The 27,912-nt window shown below is 35.9% G+C and overlaps 1 protein-coding gene across 13 annotated transcripts in view; it reads left to right on the top strand.

Moving 5' to 3' along the window:
- The window catches only part of DOCK7 (dedicator of cytokinesis 7), a 242,973-nt gene that overhangs the window by 44,812 nt on the left and 170,249 nt on the right, over positions 1-27,912 (top strand). For all 13 annotated transcript variants that reach the window (XR_004352185.1, XR_004352187.1, XR_004352186.1 and 10 more), the window contains 8 exons: positions 8,366-8,471; positions 19,176-19,351; positions 19,541-19,609; positions 24,611-24,740; positions 24,834-25,046; positions 25,363-25,448; positions 26,022-26,088; positions 27,226-27,375. Coding sequence is in view for 9 of the 13 variants with exons in the window: in XM_032648489.1 (XP_032504380.1) it covers positions 8,366-8,471; positions 19,176-19,351; positions 19,541-19,609; positions 24,611-24,740; positions 24,834-25,046; positions 25,363-25,448; positions 26,022-26,088; positions 27,226-27,375 (997 nt within the window). In the remaining 4 variants the exon portion in view is untranslated. The remainder of the gene's footprint in view (positions 1-8,365; positions 8,472-19,175; positions 19,352-19,540; positions 19,610-24,610; positions 24,741-24,833; positions 25,047-25,362; positions 25,449-26,021; positions 26,089-27,225; positions 27,376-27,912) is intronic.

Raw genomic sequence — 27,912 nt, 5'->3', positions numbered from 1 at the left:
CCTTTCCTTCCTTCCTTCCCTCCCTCCTTTCCTCCCTTTCCTTTCTTCCTTCTTCCCTCCCTTTCCTTCCCCCTCTCTTCCTTCTTTCCATTTTTCCTTCTTTCCTTCCCATATTCCACTGGCCGAATCCTGCAGTGTAGTGTTGAATAGAAGTGGTGAGAGTACACATCCTTGCTTTCTTTCCCGTCTAAGGAAGAAAGCATTTTACCATTAAGTATGATGTTACCTGTAGGCAGATGCTGTAGGAAAGGGAAGGAGGGGACGAAAATTTGAGAAGTATTTAAGACTTAGGATGAACAGAGTTTAGCAACTAATTGTATACAGTTTACATCAGGATGTAATTTGTATGTTTGTGGGTAAGGAGATTCTGGCTTTATTTTTATGAAGTAGAGTGGAGTTAAGGATATATTTATTTCCTTTTGGGAGGATTGACTTTTTACAGTAGAGGTTTTTTCCCCTTCAGTTTTCTTTTTAGTTGGCAGTTTCAGATCAGTGTTAATTTTTTCAAATGCTAAATTTAAAGATCTTTTTTCTGTAGTTATAACTTAATATGTTCCATGAAGTAGGGAGCATTATTATCACCATGTTTTAGTTGAGGAAATTGAGATATAGTGAAATGCTGTAGATCAGAATGGTGGAGACTTCCAAGTCTCCTTAATACAGTGCTTTCTAAATCTTTAACTTAAATGTCATCCCAAAATAGCGTCAGATGGGATACATGAGTCATCTGACATCTTTTTTTCCTTCATCCTCCCCCAAAAGGGACTATGTCTTAAATGTTAAGTGTATTATAGAGAAGGATTATTTCTGTTCTTTGGTTTCACAAATCAACCTGTATGTGTTTTTGTTTTCTTGGGGTTTTAGTGGTTACTGGTCCACTCTGGACCTTAATTCCTAAAGAATTCAACACGGGATAACTTACAAATGACAGTGCCTCAGATGGGAGTTTTAGTTAGCCATCCGTGAGAGATAGGAAACAGATCATAGCAGTGGTGGTAGTTATTATAGTGTTCCTATTAATATGTTGGTATATACTACAGACATTTTCACTGGACGTCTTTAACTGACCTCCTGGTTAGGTTCTGGAGAATATAGAAATAATTAATATAAACTATAACTAGAATTATTTACCTTTGGAAACTTGCTTCCATGGAAAGAGGCCTTGGGAGTTTTATGGATCTGAATTCAAACCCTGTCTCTACCTTTCATAAGTTACTCTATTTTTCAAGTTTATCTAAAAATATCTATTTTTTTCTTACTATAAAATAATATATGGTACTGCAGAAAATGTGGAAATGCAAAAGCCCCAAAAGATAAAATAAAAATCACCCATAATTCTTGATTTAGATAAAAATCTTGCAGTGGAGCTTACATTCAAGTGATGATCTTTGCGAAGACTAGAAATAGCTTAAATGTCTACAGTAGAGACTGGTTAAATACGTTGCAGTTTATTCATTTTATGGACTCTATATCAGATAAAAAGGAGAACAGTGGTTAAGAGTGGGGGCTCTGGGCTTCCCTGGTGGCGCAGTGGCTGAGAGTCTGCCTGCCGATGCAGGGGACACAGGTTCGTGCCCCGGTCCGGGAAGATGCCACATGCCGCAGAGCGGCTCTGCCTGCTGAGCCTGCGCGTCCAGAGCCTGTGCTCTGCAATGGGAGAGGCCACAACAGTGAGAGGCCCGCGTACCGCAAAAAAAAAAAAAAGAGTGGGGGCTCTAAGTTGAGACCTTAGTGCTATTCCTTATTGGTTGTATGACCTGAACGTCTTAAAACTTCAGTATGCTGGTATAGTGCCTACTTCATGAGTTCTTCTGAAGATTAAATGAGGTATATCAAATTTAACACTTTTATGTGTACCTGGCACATTGTAAATGCTTGATAAATATTGCTAGAATATTATTATTATTTTATGTGCTGATATGGAAGATTCCTAAGATAATTAAGTGTGTAATGTAAGATATTGAGAAAAGGTTATGTATGATGTCATATGTCATATTAAAAAATAAGGATTTCTTATATACGCACTGATGTACACACATCTTTTTCTTGAAAGACACCTAAGAAAATATTCAGTGGTCACATGTGGGGAATAGGGCTGGGGATTGGAAATGGTAGAGAGTTACACCTTTTGTTTTTACTTCTTTGTGAACTTTGAGTTTTTAATACCATGTACATTTTCCTTTTATTTACTTCTTAAATCATTTTTTTAAAAAGATGTCTTCCTTTATCAAGTTGTTTTGTCTTTTCTCCATACTGGAAAATCTTATTCTCTCCATACTGGAGAAATCTTATTTTCTCTTCTTCTCATAGTAAGTTTATTTACATAATTGTAGAGCTTGACTATAGTTCTAGAACCAGCCCTTTGCAGATATGCTAAAGACGTGTTAGAGACTACTTTGAGATAAGTAAACATGTTATCTTGTTAAAACATTGCTAAAAAAGAAAAGTTTCACATAGAATAGGAGAGCATTGTGTTTCAGTAGGAGTTTTTTTTTTCTTCAGTAGTAGTTTTTAAACTTTACCAGTTAACAAATGGGATAGTAATGATGTCAGCTAGGCTCTTAAAGAAAAGGTTTTACACATGTAGAACTCTTTTGTTGTTTCAGATTTTTTCCCCCCAGCAAACACTTACCTGATTACTTGACAGTAATAGATAAAAAGGCATACTTCTTGTGTCTTTCCAATCAATTAGAAAGCAACAATACTTATAGATTAATTTCCTCTGAAAGGCATTTGGAAAGTGCATATACTAGGTAGTCTCTAAATTCTTCTTTTTCCCTTACCTCCTTTTTTCTCTCTCCACTACACCTGTCTCTCCATTCCTCTTTCTCCACCCCCCCATTGTCTTAATTGTCTTAGACATCAAGGATGTAAAGATTAATAAAATGTAGTTCCTGCACTCAAGAAGTTGCTATCAATTGTTCCATTCTAGCATTCTTATTGAACTACTTTTTTGGGGGGAGGAATTATGAATTTCGCTATAGTCTCATTTTTTTTCACTTCAGCTTTTTAAACATTTTTTAAGCACCCAGAGTGTGCTAGGCACTCTGCGGAGGGTGCAAAGATAAGTAAAGCTAATTGCTTAGTTCCTTGCAAGGAGATAGGTAAATAGATTTGAGAATAATTTGATGTGACTAAGGTACTATGACTAAGGTACGGCTCGGTTTTCACAGTGGGGTAGTTCTTGATAGGAAAATGGCACCAGACAGAGTTAAAAAATGTATGTTTTCTTTAATGGCAGAAATTAGCCTGCTTTGAGACATTTATACAAAAAAAGAGACATAGCGTACTCCTATCAGAAGTAAAGTTTCCTTGTCCTCCTTCATTCCTCAAGGAGGTTGCAAAGGTACCTCTGAAGAGGGAGAGTGTGCCAGGCCTGAGAAGCCATATTCTTGATACTTTACCGCACCTTTTTTTTGTCCACCATACTTTTACATCTGTGGGTCACATTACTACTATTCTAGAAAAATCTACTTTGCAGTTTATGTGCTTCTATCAAAGAGAATGTTTATAAACATTAGGCTTTCTCACTGCTGAAATCAAACTCTGTCAGCAAGGCCAGGTTCTTATTCCACCATAGAAAGCAGTTTAGCTAGTCTGCTGCCTGTCTGAACTAGCCTCCTGGAAACTCCATTTCCTTAAATGAATGCGCATAAACACGAAATGCTTTGAAAGCGCAGAGGACGAGTGTCTAACCTGAGGAAAACAGGGCAGAAATAATCGGGCAGGGATATATGGAGGATATGATATACTTCTTGAAGAGTATTTGGCACATCTGTATTCCATATTTAGTTTGCTGGTTTTCTCTGTTAGGGCAGAGTAACCATAACTGAAGTGTTTTAAGCTAAATTATAGACATAATTTGCATCTCTAAAACATAAGGACATTTCCCTCCATTGTTATAATACTGTTTTCCCACATTAAAAGAACACTGATTCTTAATTATGTAATACCTTGTCCATGTTCAGATTTCTCATTATCCCCAGAAATGTCTTTTATAGCTGGTTTGTTCAAATCAATATCCAGTTAAGGACCATTCGTTGCATTTGGTTATATCGCTTAAGTCTTTTTTTCCCTTTTTGAGTAGACTTTAATTTTTAATCTTAAGTCTTTTTTATGCTAAAACTTAGCCCACTGCCTTTATTTATTTATTCATCACATTGACTTGTTGAAGAGACTTGACATTATAGAATGAGCTTTCTTCTGGTTTTTGTCTGATTGCTTTTTTTTAGTATTGTTAACACTGTTCTCTGTATTTCTTGCAATCTGGATGTCAGATATACAGGTTTGATTCAGTTCAGGTTAAATATTTGTGGCACAAATACTGGAAAGGTGATACAGTGTTGCATTTCTTTAATCTATTGTTTTCTTTATTTTGCCTCTTTTGGTCTTTAATACCAACTATACACTATGGTAGAACTGTGATTCAATCCATCAGTTATCAGTCATGGACTTGGATAGTCACAGCATTGGAGTATCATCTGTTCTTGTCCTTTTTCTTTTGGGGATTTTTAGCTAGGCCTTTCTTGCCTTGTCTCTGATATGTGCCCTTACCTGGTATATTCCATGGTATATTCCCTTACACTTCTCCTCTGAGTTCTGTTTTTAATATAAACAGTGCCAGTTCCAAGAGATCTTATTCTCTTATTTGCATATTACATTGCAGATATTTTTTTGTGACTTTATAGGAGTAACTCAACTAACCTCTTTTATTTTAGTCTAAACTCTCCTTACTCATCTTTACTCAGGTGTTTCCTCTGGTTCCATGAAGAATGACTAGAGATGAGAGAGGCCCAGATTGGCCTTGGGACGTTCTAGAAATCATGGTTGATCGGGCGTCTGAAAGTGGGATGAGGTTAGAGGAAAGGTTAAATGCAACATAATTTTCCCTCAGGATGTGGATCCTTTGTTGGTTATTTCTAATATCCCATGGTGAACGGCCTTAGCGAGTGCTTGCTTTTGTAAAAACTGTAATGCATGTTGACATAGTGAGGGAGCTTACGGAAATGGAGAGGGTTGGTAAGGAGTTAAATAGATCAAATATTGGATCATGTGCTTTTGGAAGGGGAAGAAGATATTCTGCTATTATAATTTAAGAGTGTAAGTAACTATGGAATTTTTGACCTACTTTTCTTTCCACTTTGCAGTTAATACTAATAGCTTATTAGAAGTAAAAAAGACTTCCTTGTATTGCTTTACTATATGAGCTTCATTAGGAGTAGGAAAAATTGTTATTAAAAAAGTAATCTGTGATAAAGGATTTTAATTGATAACAGGTACTGTTATTCCTGATAACAGTTTATTCATTACATTTCTTGTGTCGCATACTTTGGACCATAGTATGGTTAAGAGATACTGTTTTTTTTTTTTTTTTTTTTGCGGTACGCGGGCCTCTCACTGTTGTGGTTTCTCCCGTTGCGGAGCACAGGCTCTGGACGCGCAGGCTCAGCGGCCATGGCTCACGGGCCCAGCTGCTCCGCGGCATGTGGGATCTTCCCGGACCGGGGCACGAACCCGTGTTCCCTGCATCGGCAGGTGGACTCTCAACCGCTGCGCCACCAGGGAACCCCGATACTGTTTTCTTAATTTGGGAAAATTTCCTCACTTACCATTGAGGAAATCTTTTCATGCAGAGGGTCTCAGTATAAATACATCCTTTGTCTGGGTTGCAGATGGTTTTATTGCCATTATAGCTCAGTTTGGAAATGGTTCTTATTTCAAATTATTGCTGATTTTCTCTTTGGGGAAAATTATGTCATGTATAAATAAGACATATTTGTAATGTGGGGATTATCCTTTGTATGTCTCTGTTATTAAATGAAAGATTGTCTCTTTTTGAAGTAATCGTATTTTAAATTTTGTTTCACTTTTTAACATTTTATGAAATCAGGGTATGTCTTTCAATTAATTGATAGTGTATTGCTTAATTAGCGAGGTTTTTCTTTCTTAGCTGTACTTGAAGTAATAGCAAGTCTTAACAGTTACTGAGATCTTGAACTTGATCAAATATAGCAGTTTACAATTCAGATTACTCGTGGTTTAGCCCCAGAAACACTGAGAAACAGAAGCACTGAGATAGTGCTGAGGTTGGTAGACTGAGTTGAGTAGCACTGAGGAAGATAGACACAATACTTGTTCTCTGTCTCTCTCTCTCTTTTTAAAAGCTTTTTCATATTTTCATCTCAGTCTTGACAACAGGATCAGGAGATTGTAAGGCCTTTAAACCAAACATAATAATGAACATTCACAGTGTATAGGCTTCATTAAAAGCCTAAGGGGAGTCATAAACTGCAGTGAATGTTCCTGTCCTCTCACATCCAGATGCTTTACAGAATTTCCCCTTTGCCCTCTCCTCAATCTGTATCCTCCTTCAAAGGTTACATTCCTCCTTTAGCTTTCATCTCTAACCTCTAATCGTTTCTTCATGCTCTTCTCTTCCTCCCTTGTCTTTTCTGAGTTAGTCTTTTTTATTTATTTACTTATTTTTTAAAATTCAGTAGACTTTTTTGGGAGAGCAGTTTTAGATTTACAGAAAAGTGGAAAGTACAGAGAGTTCCCATGTTTACTTCCCAACCAAGTTTTCCCTTTTATTAACCTCTTGGATTAGTATGATACATTTGTTATAATAGATTTATTATAATAGATAAGCTAATATTGATACATTATTATTAACTAAAGTCCATAGATTACATTAGGTTTACTGTTTGTGTTGTATATTCTATAGGTTTTGACGAATGTATAATGATATGTATCCATCATGATTGTATCATAGAGAATAGTTTCACTGCCCTAAAAATCCCTGTGCATTACTTACTCATCTCTTCCTTTTCCTCCTTCTTCCAACCCTTGGCAACCACTGTTTTTCACCCCTCCATAGTTTGCCTTTTCCAGAATGCCATATAGGTGGAATCATACAGTATTGTATCCTTGTCAGATGGGCTTCTTTCACTTAGCAGTATTCTTTTAAGGTTCTTCCATGTCTGTTTTGGCTTGATAGTGCATTTCTTTTTACTGCTGAATAATATTCCATTGTATGAATGTACCATAGTTTGTTTATCCATTTATCTATTTGACAATTATGAATAATAGATTAGCCTTTTTTAAAACACAGATATGATCTGAAGTACTTCAGATCACCTGTAAAGAAAAAGTTGAGCTAATTCAGTATCTTGAGCCTTAAAAATGGTAACTCTTTTACCTTTCTATGAAAAATTTCTAACTGAGTGGTCAGCTCCTAACAGTGCTCAAGAGATGTGTGTGGAGTGATTGAATATGAAAAAAGTTAAGGGGGTATGGAAGAGAAGAAGGAAGCTAAATATTATATCATATATTTGGATAATTTTTGGAAAATGAAATTGTCTAGAAATTCAGCTGGAAATTTGAAAGGGCACTAAGATGTTCAGGGCTCTGAATTCAACCATTAATTTGAGAACACTCCAGAACAAAAGTATCATCAAGCTGGCCCAGAATCGAAGGCAGTAGGCCTGTTTCATTTTACGTTCAATGGAATGATAGGAAGAAGGTAGGGTTTATTTTTTGGAAAAGAGTAAAAGAACAAAAGGCAAGGTTTATAAAATAGTGACCAGTTGATGATCATAGGGTGGAGGTTAGATATTGACATGAGGAAAATAATTGTACAAAATCTATTGATAGTTGTCTTTATTTTGTGTTCTTTAGTTACATTTTTTACTTAGTAAAAATGTTACTAATATGAGGAAGTTATTTAATGACTGGATTTAAGACTCACTGAATATTTTGGTTTATAATTTTGTGAAGTCTAAGGAATATAGAGCTTAATGAGCTACAGAGTCATTCAAATGAGCTACAGAGTCATTCAAAATATTTTTGTGTTGCAGTTTATGTTCATTGAGAAGAATTTGGGAAGGGATATGTAAGGCTGAAAATGTGATTAGGGTCAGATTATGGAAAGCCATTAATGCCAGAGTATAAAGACAATTTTTATTAGTTAAGTAAAAATAGGGAATAGTTTTCTGGGGCATGAATATTGTTTATAAAGTATTTTGAATTAATTTTATATCCTTAAAATATATACACATTAATATATACATCTTATTATAGCTTCCAGCTCTATCATAAACCAAAGTATCAATATGTTCCCTGAAATGCCATATACAAAAAAAGCCTTATGTAAGTTGGTTGTAAGTATTGTACCCTGTATCAGCATTATAAAGATGTTCTACTGTAATTATAGGCAGTATTTACCAAAATATCTTATAAATTTATAGCCTTATTGATGTGCTGAGATTTTGTTGTTCTTTAGATGACTTTTTAAAATAACTTAGCTTTCTCCCATTTTAAGTTAGTTTTCTTTTTAAAAACAATGTATTTGCTTTTTTTGTTGTAGAACTGTGGCTGCTGAAGTTAGGAAGCAGATTTCTGGACAGTACAGTGGTTCTCCTCAACTGCTCAAAAACCTCAACATTGTTGGCAGTATATCCCATCATACCACAGTAAGTAGCATATTTAAAATATGGTATGTTACTGTGTAATTCTGACTAGGCCATGAAAAAATAGTGGAAAGATAAGAGCCAGTAGATTGGGTTCCATCACTACTCTACACCGTTATTTGTTGCTATCTCACTCTTTTCTGAAATTTGAGTCAGAGGAGTGTTGGGAGGTGTTATAGAAGTGTTGATTTCCTAGGCACCTCTGAAACTTTACATTCAGGATTTAGTCAACTCTGGAATTTTACAATTAGAACTTCCCAGACCCAAGGTGATTCATACATGAAAATTCAGGAATCTATTCTAGAAATAATAGGTACTGAAGTAAATGTTAAATAATTATGTAGATTCATAGTATTATCTATCTCCTTTAATAGAAAGGAATATATAGTTATTGAATTATTGCTTTAAGCCAGGTGCTATGTCAGAGATATAAATATATGTTTTCTTATTCAAGAGGCTGGCATGAGGATAATCAATTTTGATAAAAAACTGGTACTTATTATAGTAGAAATATGAATTAAAAACATGCTCCATTTGTCAAAAACTGAAAAAGTAATTAAGACTGACTTGAGTGAAGTTGTATTAACACTTTCTGTTTGGTTATGAAATGGTACCAATTATTGAACAGACATCATATGCCAGAGCATAATAGTTTGATTGACTTGTAGCGACATGTTTATATATAATGTTTGTGTTATTAAAATTTTAAAACATGGAGTTTACTTTTAACAACAGTAACATACTGATTGGAGAAATTTTAGAATATATAGATTTCTGGATGGTTTCAATGTACATGGAGATGATCCTTCTAATGCTCTCTTAGTGTCTTGAACTCCTCTTTTCAACTGATTTCCCGCATTCTGTGTTACACCTTAACTATTCACTTCCATAGTCATCCCTGGATTTAGTCATTATGAATAACCATAAGCCTCCTGTAATCTCAGTTTTATGTTTCCTATTCTCTTAATACCACTTCTTATCTTTCTTGCTCTCTTGTTCTGGTGCTCTGACTTCAACTGTCCTTCAACACCACTGGGACCTAGAATTTGTGATCATACTAACTTTTGTATGTCTCTCACCCCTTGATGTCCTCTTTTCTCTCCTTACCAAACTTAAATTATTTGTTGATCATTATAATTACTCTTTTGCGTATACTCTTGGCTTCCTTAACTTCTTCTCGTCATTTGCACTACCTCAGTGCTGTTTAAATCCAACCTTCTGCTTACTTCATACCTGCACTTGTGCAGCTGAGTATGGCTGGAGGAAAACACACAGATCCCATTGACTGGTCTCACTTTAAAGTTATGACCACTAACTCATGAAGGCTTTAACATTGCTAGGCAAACATTTTATTTTCCTAGTCCGTTCATTTTCCCACTGTTTTAGTTGACCCATTTCATGCCTCCTACTCTTCCCTTAAAACCCTAATTGCTGTTCCCCATTTTCACTCTGAGGATGACTTGACTTCCTGTTTCACTGAGAAAATTGAAGCAGTCAGAAAGAACTTCCACATACTCCTACCACCATGTGTGTTCACCTTTTATCATCTGTACCCGTATTGTGTCTATTCACCAGTTATTTTAAATGAACCACTAGTGAACTAGATCCCAAGTTCTCTCACTCAAGTACAGTACTTTAGGAATTCTCCCTACTCTCTTTTTGAAAAAAATTTATTTATTTTATTTATTTATTTTTGGCTGTGTTGGATCTTCGTTGCCGCATGTGGGCTTTCTCTAGTTGTGGTGAGTGGGGGCTACTCTTCATTGTGGTGCACGTGCTTCTCATTGCAGTGGCTTCTCTTGTGGAGCACCGGCTGTAGGTGCGCAGGCTTCAGTAGTTGTGGCACGTGGGCTCTAGAGCACAGGCTCAGTAGCACGGGCTTAGTTGCTCTGCAGCATGTGGGATCCTCCTGGACCAGGGCTCGAACCTGTGTCCCCTGCATTGGCAGGCAGATTCTTAACCACTGTGCCAACAGGGAAGTCCTCCCTTCTCTTTTATATCATCACTTTTTCTCTCTATTTATTGGATCATTCCCACCAGTATATAAACATGCAAACATACCGTTATTTCTCCTATTTAAAAAAATTCTGCTTTTTTTTTTTTTTAAATTAAGCTATCGTTTTTTTTAAATAAATTTATTTATTCATTTATTTATTTTTGGCTGTGTTGGGTCTTTGTTTCTGTGCGAGGGCTTTCTCTAGTTGTGGCAAGCGGGGGCCACTCTTCATCGCGGTGCGCGGGCCTCACTGTCGCGGCCTCTCTTGCTGCGGAGCACAGGCTCCAGACGCGCAGAGCTCAGTATTTGTAGCTCACGGGCCCAGCTGCTCCGTGGCACGTGGGATCTTCCCAGACCAGGGCTTGAACCCGTGTCCCCTGCATTGGCAGGCAGACTCTCAACCACTGCGCCACCAGGGAAGCCCAATTCTGCTTTTTTTGCCCCACTTTTCCATCAGTCTCCAACTTCCAATATTTCTTTGCTCTTTTTTGCAACAAAATTCCGTTGAAGGGTTGTCAGAGCTTGCTGATTTCAATTTCTCTTCTTGTATTCTCTCTGAAAAAGTTCTTTTTAACTTATGGGAATCTTCAAACATACATAGAAGTAGAAGACTAGTATAAACATTAACATCTTTAAATTTAACCACAGTGCTGTTATCACACTTAACAAAATTAACAGTCCATAATTCTTTGGTATCATCTAATAATATCCAGTGCATGTTAAATTTTCTTGATTATTTCATACATATCTTTTTATAGTTGGTTTATTCAAATCAGGATCAAACAAAATCCACAGATGGAATTTGGTCTTAGATCACTTGCATTTTTAAAAAAAAGGGCAGCTTCTCCCTCCTCTAACTTTTTTTTTTAAATTGAGGTATGGCTGACTTACAATATTAAATAAGTTTCAGGTGTACAGCACTGTGTTTCACTATATTTAAAGGTTGTACTCCATTTAGAGTTATTATAAAATACTATGTTCCCTTTGCTGTACAATATATTATTGTAGCTTCTTTATTTTATAATAGTAATTTGTACCTCTTAATCTCCTACCCCTGTCCTGCTCCCTGTCCCCCCCACTGGTAACTACTAGTTTGTTCTCTATATTTGTGAGTCTGTTTCTTTTTTTGTTATATTCTCTAGTTTGTTTTATTTTATAGATTGCACATGTAAGTGATAACGTAAAATTTGTTTTTCTCTGTCTGACTTATTTCACTAAGCATAATATCATCCAGATCCATCCACGTTGTTGCTCACATGGTCATCTAATAGTCTACAAGGCTGCCAAGAGCATCCAGTGGGGAAAGGCCAACAAATGGTGCTGGGAAAGCTAGAAAGACACATGCAGAGCAGTGAAATTGGTTCCCTATCTTACACCACTCACAAAAATTAACTTGAAATGGATCAGTCTTAAACATAACACCTGATACTATAAAACTCCTAGAAGAAAATGTAGAGAAGAAGCTCCTTGATGTTGTTCTTGGAAATGATGTTTTTGGATATGACACCAAAAGCACAAACACCAAAAGCAAAAATCAACAAATTGGGGCTACATCAAGCTTAAAAGCTTTTGCACAGCCAAAGAAACAATTAATAAAATGAAAAGGCATCCTATGGGAGAAAAATTTTTGCAAATCATATATCAGATAAGGGGTTAATATCCAAAATATATAAAGAACTCATACAACTCAATAACAAAAAGACAAACAACCCGACTAAAAATAGGCAGAAGAACTAAATAGACATTTTCCCAAAGACGTTATCCAAATGGCCAACAGATACATGAAAAAGTGCGTAGGGAAATGGAAATTAAAACCATGATGAGCTATCCCCACACCTGTTAGAATGGTTATCATCAAGAAGACAAGCGATAACAAGTGCTGGCGAGGATGTGGAGAAAAGGGAACCTTTGTGCACTGTTGGTGAGAATGTAAAGTGGTACAGCCGTATGTTTTCTTCCATACTGGAAAACGTATGGAGGTTCCTCAAAAAACTAAATATAGGGCTTCCCTGGTGGCGCAGTGGTTGAGAGTACGCCTGCCGATGCAGGGGACACGGGTTTGTGCCCTGGTCTGGGAAGACCCCACCCCGCGGCTGGGCCCGTGAGCCATGGCCACTGAGCCTGCGCGTCTGGAGCCTCTGTTCTGCAACAGGAGAGGCCACAACAGTGAGAGGCCTGCGTACGGCAAAAAAAACCAAAAAAACAAAAAAAACTAAATATAGAACTACAGTATGATCCAGCAGTTCCACTTCTGGGTATTTATCTGAAGAAAATGAAAACACTAATTCGAGAAGATACACACACCCCAATGTTCATAGCAACATTATTTACAATAGCCAAGATATGGAAGCAACCTAAATGTCCATCAACAGATGAATGGATAAAGAAGATGTGGTGTATATACACAGTGGAATACTACTTCCTCCCCCAACTTTTAAGTTTGTTTGTTTTTATGCCATTGACTTGTTGAGGAAATTGGATTAGTTGTGTTATAGAATTTCCTGCCTTTTGGATTTTATGTTTATTTCCTTGTAGACTTGTTTCTCTGTCTTCTGTATTTCCTGTAACTGGTTAGATTCTGGTTCGACGTTTTTGAAATTTCTTCCTCATAGACTTGTTTCTCTATCTTCTGTATTTTCTGTATACGATTAGATTCTGGTTCAACGTTTTTTTTAATGGCTTTACTGAGACATTTTTCACATAACCATACAATTCATCCATTTAATTTACAATTCAGTGGATTTAATATGTTCACATATAATGTGCAACCATCACAACAGTCAATTTAGAACGTTTTCATTACCTCAGAAAGAAACTGTTTAGCTCTCACCCTTTTGTCTCCCTTCTCCCATCCCAAAACAACCACTAATCAAATACCAGAATTTTGATGGCACACCAGAAAAGACTGAAAGAGATCTGAACACTAAACATGTTAGTCAGAATTCCAATGCAGTGATTGTTGAAGTAAGATAGTGTCTCACATTGCCTGTAAGGGATTCTGTAGTGCTTCACTATTGCTTCTTATTGCATCCTTTAATCCTGCTTACTGCCTAGTCATTCTCTGTTATAAAATCATGTTGCAATCTCCTCCCTTGAATCTGTAAATACAGGATCTTTCTTTGGAGTCTTGCAAAATAATTTATAGTTGTAAGCAGCTCATCATTACATCCGAAAACTAGCCCAGGCAGTTGTCTCTGATGGGAGTCAGAGAGAGTGGAGACAGTTGTAGCAGAAATAAATTTATTTCTTTGCTCCAAGTCTAGTTAGTATTACACCTAGAAAACCAGTGACTTTCTATGTGAGTTTGGGAAACAAGATCATTTATCATCTCTGTGATTTAGTGTTGTTAAGAGAGTGTCATAGCTTTCTTCCCAACCCTAACCCTTACTTACTCTTGATATGATTGGTCAATCTTTGAGGAAAGGTTAGTTTTGAATTAGACATATGTAAGGACTCCCAGCTTTTGTCATTATTTTCATGGAGTATCATTTGTGACACTTTGAATCCTGAAAAGTGTACTGCCTCAGAAATAATTCTTAGGTGGAGAAACATTGATTTATAAAGTTTAAAAAAATGTTCGCTTAAATTTATGTATGTATGTATTTATATTGTGGTAAAATATACACAACAAAATGTATCAGTTTAACCATTTCTAAGTGTACAATTAAATGGCATCAAGTACACTCACAATTTTGTGCAACCATTACCACTGTCCATTTCCAAAACTTTTAAATTAACGCAAACTGAAACCCTGCACCCATTAAAAAATAATTCCATCCCCCAGCTCCTTCCAATCCCCAGTAACCTCCATTCTATTTCCTGTTTCTATGAATTTGTCTATTATATGTACATACCTCACGTAAGTGGAATCATACAATATTTGTCTTTTTGTGTCTGGCTTATTTCACTCAGCATAATGTCTTCAAGGTTCATGCTTGTTACAGCACGTGTTAGAATTTCATTTCTTTTTAAGGTTGAAAAATATGCCATTGTATATGTGTACCACATTTTGTTTATCCATTCATCTGTTGATGGACATTGGATTGTTCTCATCTTTTGGCTATCGGTAATGATGCTGCTATGAACATTAGTGTACAAGTATCTGTTTGAGTCTCTATTTTCAGTTTTTTTGAGTATATAGCTGGAAGTGTAATTGGTGGGTCATATGATAATTCTGTGTGTTTTGGTATTTTTTTTTTCCAGAACCACCGAATTGTTTTCCACAGCAGCTGTACCATTCTACATTCCCACCAGCAGTGCACAAGACTTCCAATTTCTCAATATCCTCTCCTACACTTGTTATTTTACATTTTTTGGTAATAGCCATCATAATGGGTGTGAAGTAGTATCTTGTGTTTTTGATTTGCACTTTCCTCATCCCACTAATTTTGTTATGTTTTATTTTCATTTAGTTCAATGTAATTTTTTTTTTTTTTTTTTTGCGATATGCGGGCCTCTCACTGCTGTGGCCTCTCCCGTTGCGGAGCACAGGCTCCGGACGCGCAGGCTCAGCGGCCATGGCTCACGGGCCCAGCCGCTGCCGCGGCATGTGGGATCCTCCCGGACCGGGACACGAACCCATGTCCCCTGCATCGGCAGGCGGACTCCCAACCACTGCGCCACCAGGGAAGCCCCAATGTAATTTTTAAGTTTCATTTTTCACACTTTTGTGACTCATGGATTATTTGGAACTGTGTTTTTAGTTTTCAAGTGTTTGGAGGTTTTCCTGTTGTCTTTCTGTTGCTAATTTCTAGTTTGATTACATTATGGTCAGAGAACACACTCTGTATGATTTCAATTTTTAAAAATTTTTTGAGGTTTGTTTTAGGGTTCAGGATATGGTCTGTCCTGGTATTTACTTTTTGGGCCTTTGAGAAAAGTATTTGGTCTGTTGTCGTTGGGTGGATTGTTCTATAAAACAATGTCAGTTAGATCCTATTGGTTGATGGTGCTGTTGAATTTTACCATATCCTTGTTGATTTTTCTGTTCGGTTTTCTTTCAGTTGTTGAGAGAGATGTCTTGAAGTCTCCAGCTATAACTGTAGATATATCTTATTTCTTCTTTCAGTTCTGTCAGTTTTTGCTTCCCATAATTTATAGCTCTGTTATTTAGTACATGCACATTTAAGATTGCTATGGGGCATAGCTGTTATCATCAGGTAATGTCCCTCTTTATTCAGTACTTTTCTTTGCACTGAAGTCGAAGTACTTTATCTTATGTTAATATAGCCACTTCTGCTTTCTTTTGATTAATGTATATATGGTATATCTTTTTCCATCCTTCTGTTTTCAGCCTCCTTATATTGTCTTTTTTGAAGTGAGCTTTTGGTATACCTTACTGGTACGTCATGTTTTTAAATCCATTCTGCCAGTTTCTTATCTTTTTATTGGTGTATGTAGGCCATTTACATTTAATGTTATTATCATTCTGCTAGGGCTTTAATCTGCCATTTTATTTTTTGTTTGTTCTCTCTGCCTTTTGTTTCTCTAGTTTCCTTTTTCTGTCTTCCTGTGGGTTATCTGAACAGTTTTTAGAATTCCATTTTGATTTATCTGTAATGTTGTTGAGTGCATATCTTTGTATAGTCTTTTTAGTGGTTGCTTAAGGTATTGTATATACATAACTAATCACACTACTGGTGTTGACATTTTACTAGTTTGAGTGAAGTGTGGAAATCTTATGTACCTTTATGTCTCTTCACCCTATAGGTATTAAATTATATAGACCTCACCTGACATTGCCTCAGCAGTAAGGGGAAGGAGTTCTTGTTACTGCTGTATAGGAATAGGTGTCCAGATTCCCTGTGTGGACTCCACTGACACTGTGGGAGTGGAGGATTCATTACCTTCCAGTAGATATGAAAATCTCAGCTCCCCACTCTGACTTCTCTGACATCATGCTGAATGGGTAGTGTTGGGATGGCTTGTTACAGCTTGGTGAGGGTGAAGTCTAGCTCCCTATTTGGCCTTTGCTGGTGTGGATATGGGTGGGACTACAGTTTTTCATGTGATGTTTGGCTGGAGTAGAGTGGTTATTCTCTAACCTTTTCTATTTTGCTAGGCTGCTGCTCTCTTGGTCGTTTGGCTGGGGAGAACAGGCTTTGGTTGTGTTTTTTGTTTTCCTATGCTCCTTGGTGTTTCTGGGTTGTGGACCTCTCTAGCATCAGGTTTGGAGTATATAAGGTAAAAAGAAATTTTAGGTAACTCACTATTGTGCTATTCCTTGGGTCCCGAGGTCCCTGTTGGTCTGCTTTTTTCTATCCACCTTTTAGAGCCGTCTTATGTTTATTTTATATATAATCTTCAGGGTTTGTAGTTGTAACTAGTGGGAAGAATAGAGAAAAGTATGTCTACTCCATCTTCCTGGATGTGGAAGTACCTACTTGTGACTTTGATGTTGAGCACATTTTCATGTGCTAAATGGCCATTTTAAAAAAAAAAAAATTTATTTTATGGACTCTGTTGGATTTTTTATTTTAAAAATTTTATTTATTTATTTATTTATTTAGGTTGTGCCAGGTCTTGGTTGCAGCACGTGTGCTCGTTAGTTGGGCTCGAGGGCTCCTTAGTTGTGGCGTGCAAACTCCTAGTTACAGCATGCATGTAGGATCCAGTTTCCTGGGATTCATCCTGTGTCCCCTGCGTTGGGAGATGGATTCTTAACCACTGTGCCACCAGGGAAGTCCCTAACTGGCCATTTTTATATCTTCCTTTCTGAATGTCTTACCAACTGCCCACCCCCACCCCCGCGCCATTTATTTGAGGGGGTGGTTTGTTTTTATGAGATGTGGGACTTTTTTATATATTCTAGATGCCAGTCACTTATTAAATGTATTTTGTAAATATTTTCTCCTAGTGTGGCTTGCCTGTTCATTTTCTTAACCATCTTTTGATGTATCAATTTTTCTTTTACGATTATCCCTTTCTCTGTCATGTCTGAGAAACCCTTGCCTACTCCAAATTTTGAAGATATTCTCCTATATTTCCTTCTAGCAGCTTTATAGTTTTAGCATTTATGTTTATATCTATGGTCCATCTCAGTTTAGTTTTTGTATATGTTGTGATGTAAGGATTGAAGTTCATTTTCCCCCCCATATAGATATCCAATTTTTTCAGCAACAGTAATTGAAAAAGATTTCCCTTTCCCTGATGAGTTGCTTCTATGCTTCTATTAAGCATGTCATGATAGTGTATTATGTACTTGGTAGAATAGGTAAGATAGAATGCTTATGAGAGAAAACCATGAATCTAGATCTTAAAGACCCAGTTTGAAATTTTGCTCTTCATTTTGTGGCTATTTTATTTTCAGAAGTTAACTTCTTTGAGCACAATTGCCTTTATTTGTAGAATTGAAATAGTAATTATCTCTAACTTATAGGGTTTGGGGGAGGTTTAAATGAGAAAACATATAATGATAATGATAATAATAGCTACTATCTTTTGAGTGTTTATGATGTGATAGTCATTCATTATTTTACTTAGTATCTTTAAAATGTTGTTGCTCTACCTAGTTGTTCAGTCCAAAGAAGTATAGGTTAAAGCACCTTCTTTGTAGTAATGCAAACTTGCACAGTAGGCAGGTGTCAGTGTTTTTACCCAGTTGAACATCTTGAAAAATAACATATTCTTATTTTCATTGGTCCACAACTGCACATTTGTTGTATAATCATTTATAGTTTTGCCTGAATAATTTTCTTTCTTGAATTAGATAAGAAATAGAGTATCTTATCAAAAACTATAATTTCAGCTTGGCTAAGGAATGCCACAAATATCCTATTATTGCTAATAATACTTTTAATAGGGTCTGTGTATTAGTCTCCTTGGGTGCTGTAACAAATTACCACAAACTGGGTGGCTTAAAACAACAGAAAAAAAACAAAAACAAAAAAAAAACCAGAAATGTATTCTTTCACAGTGCTGGAGTCCAGAAGTCTGGAATCAGTATCAATGGGCAGAAATCAAGGTTTTGGCAAGGTTGCACTTTCTTCAGAGGCTCCCTTCAGTATCACTTTCTTGCCGCTTCCAGATTCTGGTGGCTGCTTGTGGCACACCACTTCTACGTTTAAGGCCAGAATCTTCAAATCTCTCTTTTCTGTGTCTTCATATGGCTTTCCTCTTGGTGTGGCCCAAATCTCTGTTTATCTTCATATAAGGATATATATGATTGCATTTAGGACCCACTCAGTTAATCCAGGATAATGTCCCTCTTTTAAGATCCTTAATGATATCTTCAAACACTCTTATTTTATATTTTATTTATTTATTTTCACATATAAGGTCCATGGATTGGGATTTGGCAATCTTTTGGAGGGCCATTTTTCCCCCCACTGCAGTATGGTTGTACGTTTTTACGAGGATAACAGTAACAACAAGTAAAGTAAAAGCACCACTAAGAAACTTAGCAATGAAAATTCCAAATTATAAAAAAGAATCCCTCCAGTGAGTATTTTGTCACTGTATAGTATTATAAAACTGTTATCTTACTGTTTTTATGTGGGAGTTATGGGCAAAATTGAAGCAAGAAGATCAGAGAGAGTATGACCCAACACTGTGGTTTCTTTAGTTCATCTGGCTGAATATCTGTTGACATTTCAGAAATAGCAAGGGAAAAATTACGTTTTTTTTAAATAATAAATCTATTTAAGTTTTAAAATTCTTGTGTCCACCTCTTCCATTATACCCACCTCTCACATCCATCCCTGTTTATAAAGGTGCCCCTTACTGAAGCAGTGGATCCAGTGGATTTGGAAGATTACCTCATTACTCATCCTTTAGCTGTGGATTCTGGACTTTTAAGGGATTTGATTGAATTCCCTCCAGATGATATTGAAGTGGTTTATAGTCCTAGGGACTGTAGAACCCTTGTTTCAGCTGTACCTGAAGAAAGGTAAGGAGACATTTACCTATTTCTGGTTTTAGTGTAACTATAAAAAGGCTACCTTCCATTATTTTATTTAGAATCTATTTCTCGTGGTAGTGTTGTTTCCTATTATATGAACAAGAGCGCAGCAGCAGAATTCACAAACATCAATGCTTTCCTGTCTAAATTATAAATATATTTTCTTTTTTAAAATAGTGAAATGGATCCACATGTTAGAGATTGTATAAGAAGTTATACAGAAGACTGGGCAATTGTGATCAGAAAGTAAGTTACATATTCATTATGACATTTAAAAATACTGAGTAGGATCTATAAATGGGTTAAGGTAGATTAATACTAATTATGAGACCTGAAAATTCATTTAAAAAATAGCTGAAAAAGTAAAAGAAGAACCTTTGCATATAGATATTTTTTCCTTAGGAGTTCCACAATTACTTTCTCTTACTTTCCTTATAAAATAATACATTTGTGGGGATAGTATTTCTATATTACCATAGATCATTAGTAACTAATAATAATATAAAATAATGATTTGTAGTCTAATTCTTTTGGGAAATCGTGGGTAAATATTGATGAATAATTTGTATTTCTAAAAAAGAATCCAATTTATTGAATTGGTTAAGTTTAATAGCTAGTTTTCTAGATCAAGCTGCTTGAAAGGTCTCTGCCTTTTATTAACTAACTGAATATTTACAGGTCCTTGACCTGTACATCCAATCAAGTTAGTAGTTGTAAAAATGTTTTGTTTTACCACAAAATTTATGTTTCTAATGGATGGTGTTTGAAATATCAAGTCAGATTAAGAAATAAAATAAAATTATTCTTCCTTTGCTAATTTGCATAATGAAGAAGGGTCTTCATACTGAATCTTCTTAGCCTTCTTTTATTTTTCTAAAGGAAGTATAATTACTGAAGTAGTGGAAAATTCTGTTATGACATTGCAGTTTTGAGAAATGAAGTTATCTGTGCTAAATTGTACTAGTAACAGTGATGTATCCATTGCTTATTTTGTTGCTGTTGTGGGCAACTGTCTTATTTCACTGTGTTTCACTCTTGGGGTTACTGCTGACATGCTTTTTAGTTTTAGTGTGACCTAATAAAAATACAATCTGCTACCCTTTATAAAGAAGAGCTGTTTTTATGAACTTACAATTTTGATAAGTATTTCAATAGCCAGATTTCAGAGATTACTGAAGAAGACTGTTCCTCTGTCAGATAACTCAAAAGTCTTTACCTTTATGCATGTATGTTGGAAACCTGTAATCAGAAATCTTAATAGAAATAGATTAGTTGTAAAATATATTAACCTTAGAATCATGGAGTCGTCTTGCTACTTAATTCTAATCAAGGGATTGCTGACCTTGATTTAAGCCAAGAGGGTACAGTAGTTAACATTTATGGTTATTTGCTATATGCTGGGCATTTTATTGGATACTTTACACTCATCTCATTTAAGGTTCCAGCAGACAAGGTAGCTCAGGCTCAGAGTACTTAAGTAACTTCTTTGAGGTCCCATGGCCAAAAAGTGGGATAGCTAGGATTAGAACCTAGGGGCATCAGATTCTAATGCTTGTAGTTTTTTCTGTTATACTAGATATTATTTATTACCTTCAGTAGTAAATGGAAGACCAAGGGTTACTTTTGGTAGACTAGAAGTTTTAAAGTATCCCTGAAATATAAAAGGTATGACTGGAACACAACAGAAAACCACAGCACAGAATAATCTAAGATACATGCAAAAGGTTCAGTAGAGCTTTAGGCTCAGTGAATACAGGCAGTGGAAGAGGGACCTAGGGTAAATGTTGGACATTTGGTTACTTTGAAACCTCTTATACCCTTCTTTATGCATAGAAGTGGGAGCAGAGGTATCTGCCTATTTATTTATTGATTGATTGGCTGGCTGCGTTGGATCTTAGTTACTGCGCCTGGGCTTTCTCCAGTGGCGGCGAGCAGGGGCTACTCTTCATTGTGGTGTGTGGGCTTCTCATTGTGGTGGCTTCTCTTGTTGCGGAGCACAGGCTCTAGGCATGTGGGCTTCAGTAGTTGTAGCACACGGCCTCAGTAGTTGTGGGTCATGGGCTCTAGAGAGCAGGCTCAGTAGTTGTGGTGCACGGGCTCAGTTGCTCCGCGGCATGTGGGATCTTCCCGGACTAGGGCTCGAACTCATGTCCCCTGCATTGGCAGGCGGATTCTTAACCACTGTGCCACCGGGGAAGTCCGGTATCTGCCTATTTTAAGAGCACTAATTATAGGGGCTTGAGCTCATACAATAGTGCCTGGGGTGGGCATACCTTGGAATAAGAAGGAGCCCTCATACCCAGAAGACTGGCAGACTCTGCCTGGAAGCATGAGGTGCCTCTTCTCCACAGCCACTGGATATGTGCTTGGCTAAGCAGAGACAGTATTTTCAGACAGATATGGGCTTACAAATTAAAAAATGAGCATTAGAACCTAGAATTGCCAACCATTTGATTAAAACCAGTGCACTTGAAAGAGAATTATCAAACTACAAATAAAAGAACTTATAATTTAGGAAATAGTTAATAGAACACACATCAAGACCCATACGTGTAACTAATATCCTCAAAGAGATGTGAAAAAGTTATGGTAACCATATAAAAAATCAACTGGTTATCTTTGGAAGTGAAAATTTTGTTCAGTGAAAAAAATGTTTAAAACTCAGCAGATGGGTTTAATGGCAGAGCGGATGTGACTGAAAAGTGGAATAGTAAGTTATAAGATGAAACCAAAAAATTCTTCCATAATTCAGCACAGAAGGGTAAAAGGATAGAAAGTACTTTATTCATTCAAGACATACTTACTGAGAGGCTAATATGTGCCAGGCACTATACTAAGCAGTGATGATACAGCAGTCAACAAAACTAACTCCGTTCCCTCATGGAGCTTATATTCTACTTGGGGTTGAGGGCAATAGACATTAAACAAACACAGATAAATATATAATAGTTGGGAAGAATAGAGGGAAGTCTTGTAGAGAAAAAAAGTAGGATGGGGGGATAGGGAGAGCCAAGAAGAGGTGATTCCACTTTGTGAATAACTAATCAGAAGAGGCCTTTCTGATAAGATGAATTTGAGTGAAGACATGAAGGAAGTTAAGGAGTAAGCCCTCTGGATATCTGGGGGAAGAGTGTATTAGGCAGAGGCAAGAGCAGTACACGCAAAGGCTCCATATTGGAAGCATGCTGGGAATGTTCAAGGAATAGCAGAGAGGTCAGTGTGGCTGGAACAGAATAAGTGAGGGAGAGAATGCCAAGATACAGAGTCGTAGAAATGGTGGTGTTGGATGGGTAATCATGTAGAGCCTTATCATAGCAACTGACTACAGGAACAGAATGATAATATAGAAAAGAGTATTGATCATGAATCATGTCATTCTTCTCAGCTCTCTTGAATTTCATACTATCAGTTTTTTAGGACATAAAGGAGGAAGAATGCAACAGTATTCTGGTTTATTAGAGTAGCTTAGATATCTAGTTTCAATTAAGGCACTTTTTTTTCACATTATCTCATTTTTATTAAAAAATACAAAAACTATAAGTATGTTTATACTTATGTATATGTATATACTTACGATTATACATACGCCCAGGAAAAGATCCAGTTAGTTAAATACTAGGAGTTCAACACTGATACTCTGAGTAGTAGAAATATAATGATTGTATTTTTACAAGTCTGTATTTTTAAATTTTCAACAATGAGCATGGATTGATTCTGTAATAATAAAATGTTATTTTAAAAAAAACCCTTTTTCATATAGAAAAGCAACAGTGTATTCTGTCCTTTAAGGAAAATACAAATGTTTCCCTTGAGGAAAAAAGGTGCAAAGACTAGAAAACAGTTTAGTATTTTTCAAAAATATCTGGTAATGGTTTTTTGCTGCAAAGTTTTGTCTGTTTGCCTTTAGTCAACATTGTGTAAAGAGTTAAACAGACCTGTGTTTGAATTCAAACTTTGTCACTTTACAGGCATTTTTACACAAATTAAGGCACTTTAAACATTTCATGAAAGATTAAAATATCTGCTTCTGAGTAATATCTTTCATGTTATTATACTGCATATTTTTATTTTAGTTATTCCAGAGAAAAATGCTTTCTTTTATTTTGTGATTATACTATGATGTGAGCATCATGTAGCTGCTATTTCAGTACCTTTCGCAGCAAGACATGTGAATAATTCATATTAAGTGTGATTCTTTACTATGTCATAAATTGACTGATAGAACCATATCATCCTCTGGTAATTATAATTGTTTATGCTCCAGTTAAAATTTCCCCCAGTTTGACTATATGAGGTGTGACACAGTAGTTGCTCTTTGATCATAATGTCTCTAATATTCTTGGACATTGGGTTGTTAGAAAAGAAGTATACATTAGTTTAAGAGTTGTTCTTAGCCTAATATATATATTATACAACAATATATGTTAATTAAGAATATATGTATACAGTGGTGTAGATCTTGCTATTCTTTCATTTTACAGGCTCTTTTTTTTTTTTTGGGCTGCGTTCCGTCTTCGTTGCTGCGTGTGGGCTTTCTCTAGTTGTGGCGAGTGGGGTCTACTCTTTGTTGTGGTGCGTGGGCTTCTCATTGCTGTGGCTTCTCTCGTTGCGGAGCACTGGCTCTAGGCGCATGGTCTTAGTTGCTCCGCAGCATGTGGGATCTTCCTGGACCAGGGATCGAACCCATGTCCCCTGCATTGGTGGGTGGACTCCTAACCACTGCGCCACCAGGAAGTCCCTATTTTTTCATTTTAGAAGCCTGAAGCTTTAGGTTGTTTTAAGATTTTTTATACATAATGAGATATAGCAAAATTTTTTTGGCTATTTGGAACTTTAAGCTTCAGTGCTTTATATATTTTTGCCTTTTAAAAATTTACATTGTTATGAATGCAGGATATATTTTCTGCTCTCTCATTTTATTCTTTAACCTGGCTTCCCATCCTTTCCTTTTACTGACCAATTCTCTGAATTGAAAGTACAACTTAAATTATATCCACAGGATTGTCATGAAAAGGAAGGACAATATGATTTACCTCTGGAAACTCATAAATGCTCTTTAGTTGGATTAAAGGAACTCTGGATGGAAGTTTTCTTAAACCTCTAGTTAAATACACTAAAAACTGCCAGAATATATTCTTATTATGTAAAGAAATAATGCAGAGAACAGTTGGCTTATTACATAATGATGATGAAAAAGTGAAAAATTTTCAAAAATTGATATTTCCTTAATTATTTTATTTTGAATAGATATCATAAACTGGGAACAGGATTTAATCCTAATACATTAGATAAACAGAAAGAAAGGCAAAAAGGTTTGCCAAAACAGGTCTTTGAATCCGATGAAGCTCCAGATGGCAACAACTACCAGGATGAACAAGTAATACTTTTATTTTTAAATGACTATAAGAAGTTATTTTAATATAGCTTTTTTTTATTCATTGATTAATATATTTAATGTTTTACATTACAGGATGATCTTAAAAGACGTTCAATGTCAATAGATGATACTCCAAGGGGTAGCTGGGCCTGCAGTATTTTTGACTTGAAAAATTCACTTCCTGATTCTTTGCTTCCCAATTTACTTGATCGAACTCCAAATGAAGAAATAGACCGTCAGAATGATGACCAAAGGAAAGCAAACCGTCATAAGGAACTCTTTGCCTTGCATCCATCACCAGATGAGGTATAGATAATTTGGATATAAAGAAGTAAATGATTATTAATATAGATGTTTTGGGAGTATGAATTGTGTGTAGCATTATGATAATGTAGGGAATAAAACTTAATTGAAACATAGCTATGCTTTTTGTAAATGAAATATAGTTGAGCACACTTATGATATAATGACTCCTGTTTGAGGATAAATAGGCCAGTCTTTTCTGTGTTCACTTGTGAAGACTAAAAGTAGTAGATTAATAAAATAAGTTCTTAAAAAATAAATTGTAAAGGGTTGACATATGGTAAGCATGCTCATTTTGGTGTTGCTTGTCAATTTGTAGGAAGAACCAATAGAACGACTTAGTGTTCCTGAGGTGCCCAAAGAACATTTTGGTCAAAGACTTCTTGTAAAATGTTTATCACTCAAGTGAGTATTTATTTTGTTTACTATGTAACTTTTATTTTCTGGAATAATATTTTGAATACCAGTATAACAAAATCCTGGTAGATTTTATACTTGTGTTTGTGTCCTTTTGAAAAGTAATGTTCTGTACATAATTTTAAATTCTACTAAACATTTCATCCTGCCTATGAAGCTGAGCTTGAGAGCATTTTTGGCTAGGTGAAGATGACTCTGCCTCAGTTATATAACTAGTCTTAAAACTTGAAAAAACATTCACTGAAATCTGTAGTATTTATCAGACACTGTTCTTGGCTTGAGGAATATAAAGACAAAGTATCTTTTTCCTTAGAGATGATTTTATATTTGTTACATGGCAGGCTTTCTTTTTTCTTAAGATTTTGAAGTACGTAGTAATGGTTGATTTAGACTGTGAAAGGTATACGTGGAGAAGTGTGTTTCAGGAAGAGGGGCAGTATAGATGGTGTAGCACAGATGTAGAAAAGTACAAGGTATTGAGAGAATTTATTTTTGGAATGAGAGTTTCTCTTGAACTATGTATTTTATTTTTAAACTGCTTTATCCTTTTCCTTCTTAAAGGTTTGAGATTGAAATTGAACCCATTTTTGCAAGTTTGGCTTTATATGATGTGAAGGAAAAGAAAAAGGTAAGGTTATATAATTTGAACCTAGTCTTTTGTCACAATCATAGGTTCAGAAACCTGTTTTTAAGTTGTTTTATAAGATAAATAATGACTTTTGGAGAATATTATTAAACATGGATTTTTTAAGAAGAAAGTAGAAATTTAAGACATAAAGTATTTTCTTACTCTAAAATAGTTCAGTTGACCTAGTTTTTATTTCATTGAAAGAGTTCCAAAAGCAAGTAGCAGAAGCAACTTTCTTTTAGTTTAGTAAATAGAAAAAAAATACAAGAAAACCATTTTAGGCAACTGATGTATAAAGGATTATAATGATGGTGACAGTGAATTTTTGTTGATGTAATTTTCAGATTCTCACTAGCTAAAAGATCATTTATATATATTTCAAATATTTTTGTCTAAAGTAGTGCTCTTAGTTTTGCCATTATATCTTTATTACACTTAGGAGTTTTTCAGAGGGCTGTCTCATACAGCATTTCAGTATTCTAAGCCTAATGTGTAGTAGAAACTTAAAATGCCTTTAGTGACTTCTGCTGTCAACATATTAGGATTTCTATAGTGGAACTGTATTCCAGCAACTTGTATTTGCTAAATCAAATCTTCTGAGATGTTATTCATGTAATTGTTTTAAAGACTCAGTTTGGGGTAATTCATCTCAATAATAATTTCTTTATATACTTTATTAGAAGTTAAATTTCTAATTAAAAGAGTGTGGGAGGGCTTCCCTGGTGGCACAGTGGTTGAGAGTCCGCCTGCCAATGCAGGGGACATGGGTTCGTGCCCCAGTCTGGGAAGATCCCACATGCTGCGGAGCGGCTGGGCCCGTGAGCCATGGCCACTGAGCCTGCGCGTCCTGAGCCTTTGCTCTGCAACGGGAGAGGCTACAGCAGTGAGAGGCCCGCGTACCGAAAAAAAAAAAAAAAAAAAAAAAAGAGTGTGGGATATGGTTCTTTAGAATATGTTTTTTGCATTATATATATTTTTGCTTTGATATAGACATGTAAAGATCAGTCAGTGAAATATATGGTAAACTGTATGTTAGTATAATCATCTAATATTTGTAATATTTTAAGACTGTATGATTTTTGTGAGTTTTTATAAAATACACAGGTTTTAAATTTAATATATGAATATGTTTTTTAGATTTCAGAAAACTTTTATTTTGACCTTAATTCTGAGCAGATGAAAGGATTATTACGTCCACATGTACCACCTGCTGCCATTACCACCCTGGCACGATCAGCTATTTTTTCTATCACTTATCCTTCCCAAGATGTTTTTCTTGTAATAAAGGTGAGAATAATGTTAAATATATTTGTTTATTTGTGTTGTGTCTGTATACTTGTGTCCCTATCAATATTGCAAGCTTTTTAAGGGTAAAGATTTTATCTTTAACCTATTTTTTCACCTTAATATTTCTTAACACTATATTAGACATATACTATAGGCGCTACCTAAATTTTTCTTGAGTGGGGAGCTTTATTAGGGTTCTCCAGAGAAATAGATCAGTAAGAGGGAGATACACACACACACACACACACACACACACACAGACACAGAGAGAGAGAGAGATTGATTTTAAGGAATTGGCTCGTGTGATTGTGGGGGCTGACAGGTTTGGAATGTGTAGTGCAGGCTGGAAATCCAGGTAAGGGGTGATGTTGTAGGCTTAAGTCTGAATTCCACAGGGCAGCAGACCAGAAACTCAGGCAGGATTGCTGTGTTGCAGTCTTGAGAATCCTTCTTTGAGAAACCTTAGTCTTTGTTCTTCAAGTCTTCAACTAACTGGATGAGGCCCACCCACATTATGGAGGGTAATCTGCTCTACTC

Source organism: Phocoena sinus, chromosome 1 (genome assembly GCF_008692025.1).
Source record: "Phocoena sinus isolate mPhoSin1 chromosome 1, mPhoSin1.pri, whole genome shotgun sequence".
Classification (NCBI taxonomy): Eukaryota; Metazoa; Chordata; class Mammalia; order Artiodactyla; family Phocoenidae; genus Phocoena; species Phocoena sinus.
The sequence above is the reverse complement of the archived record's forward strand: the minus strand, read 5'-3'. Positions and strand labels throughout refer to the sequence as shown.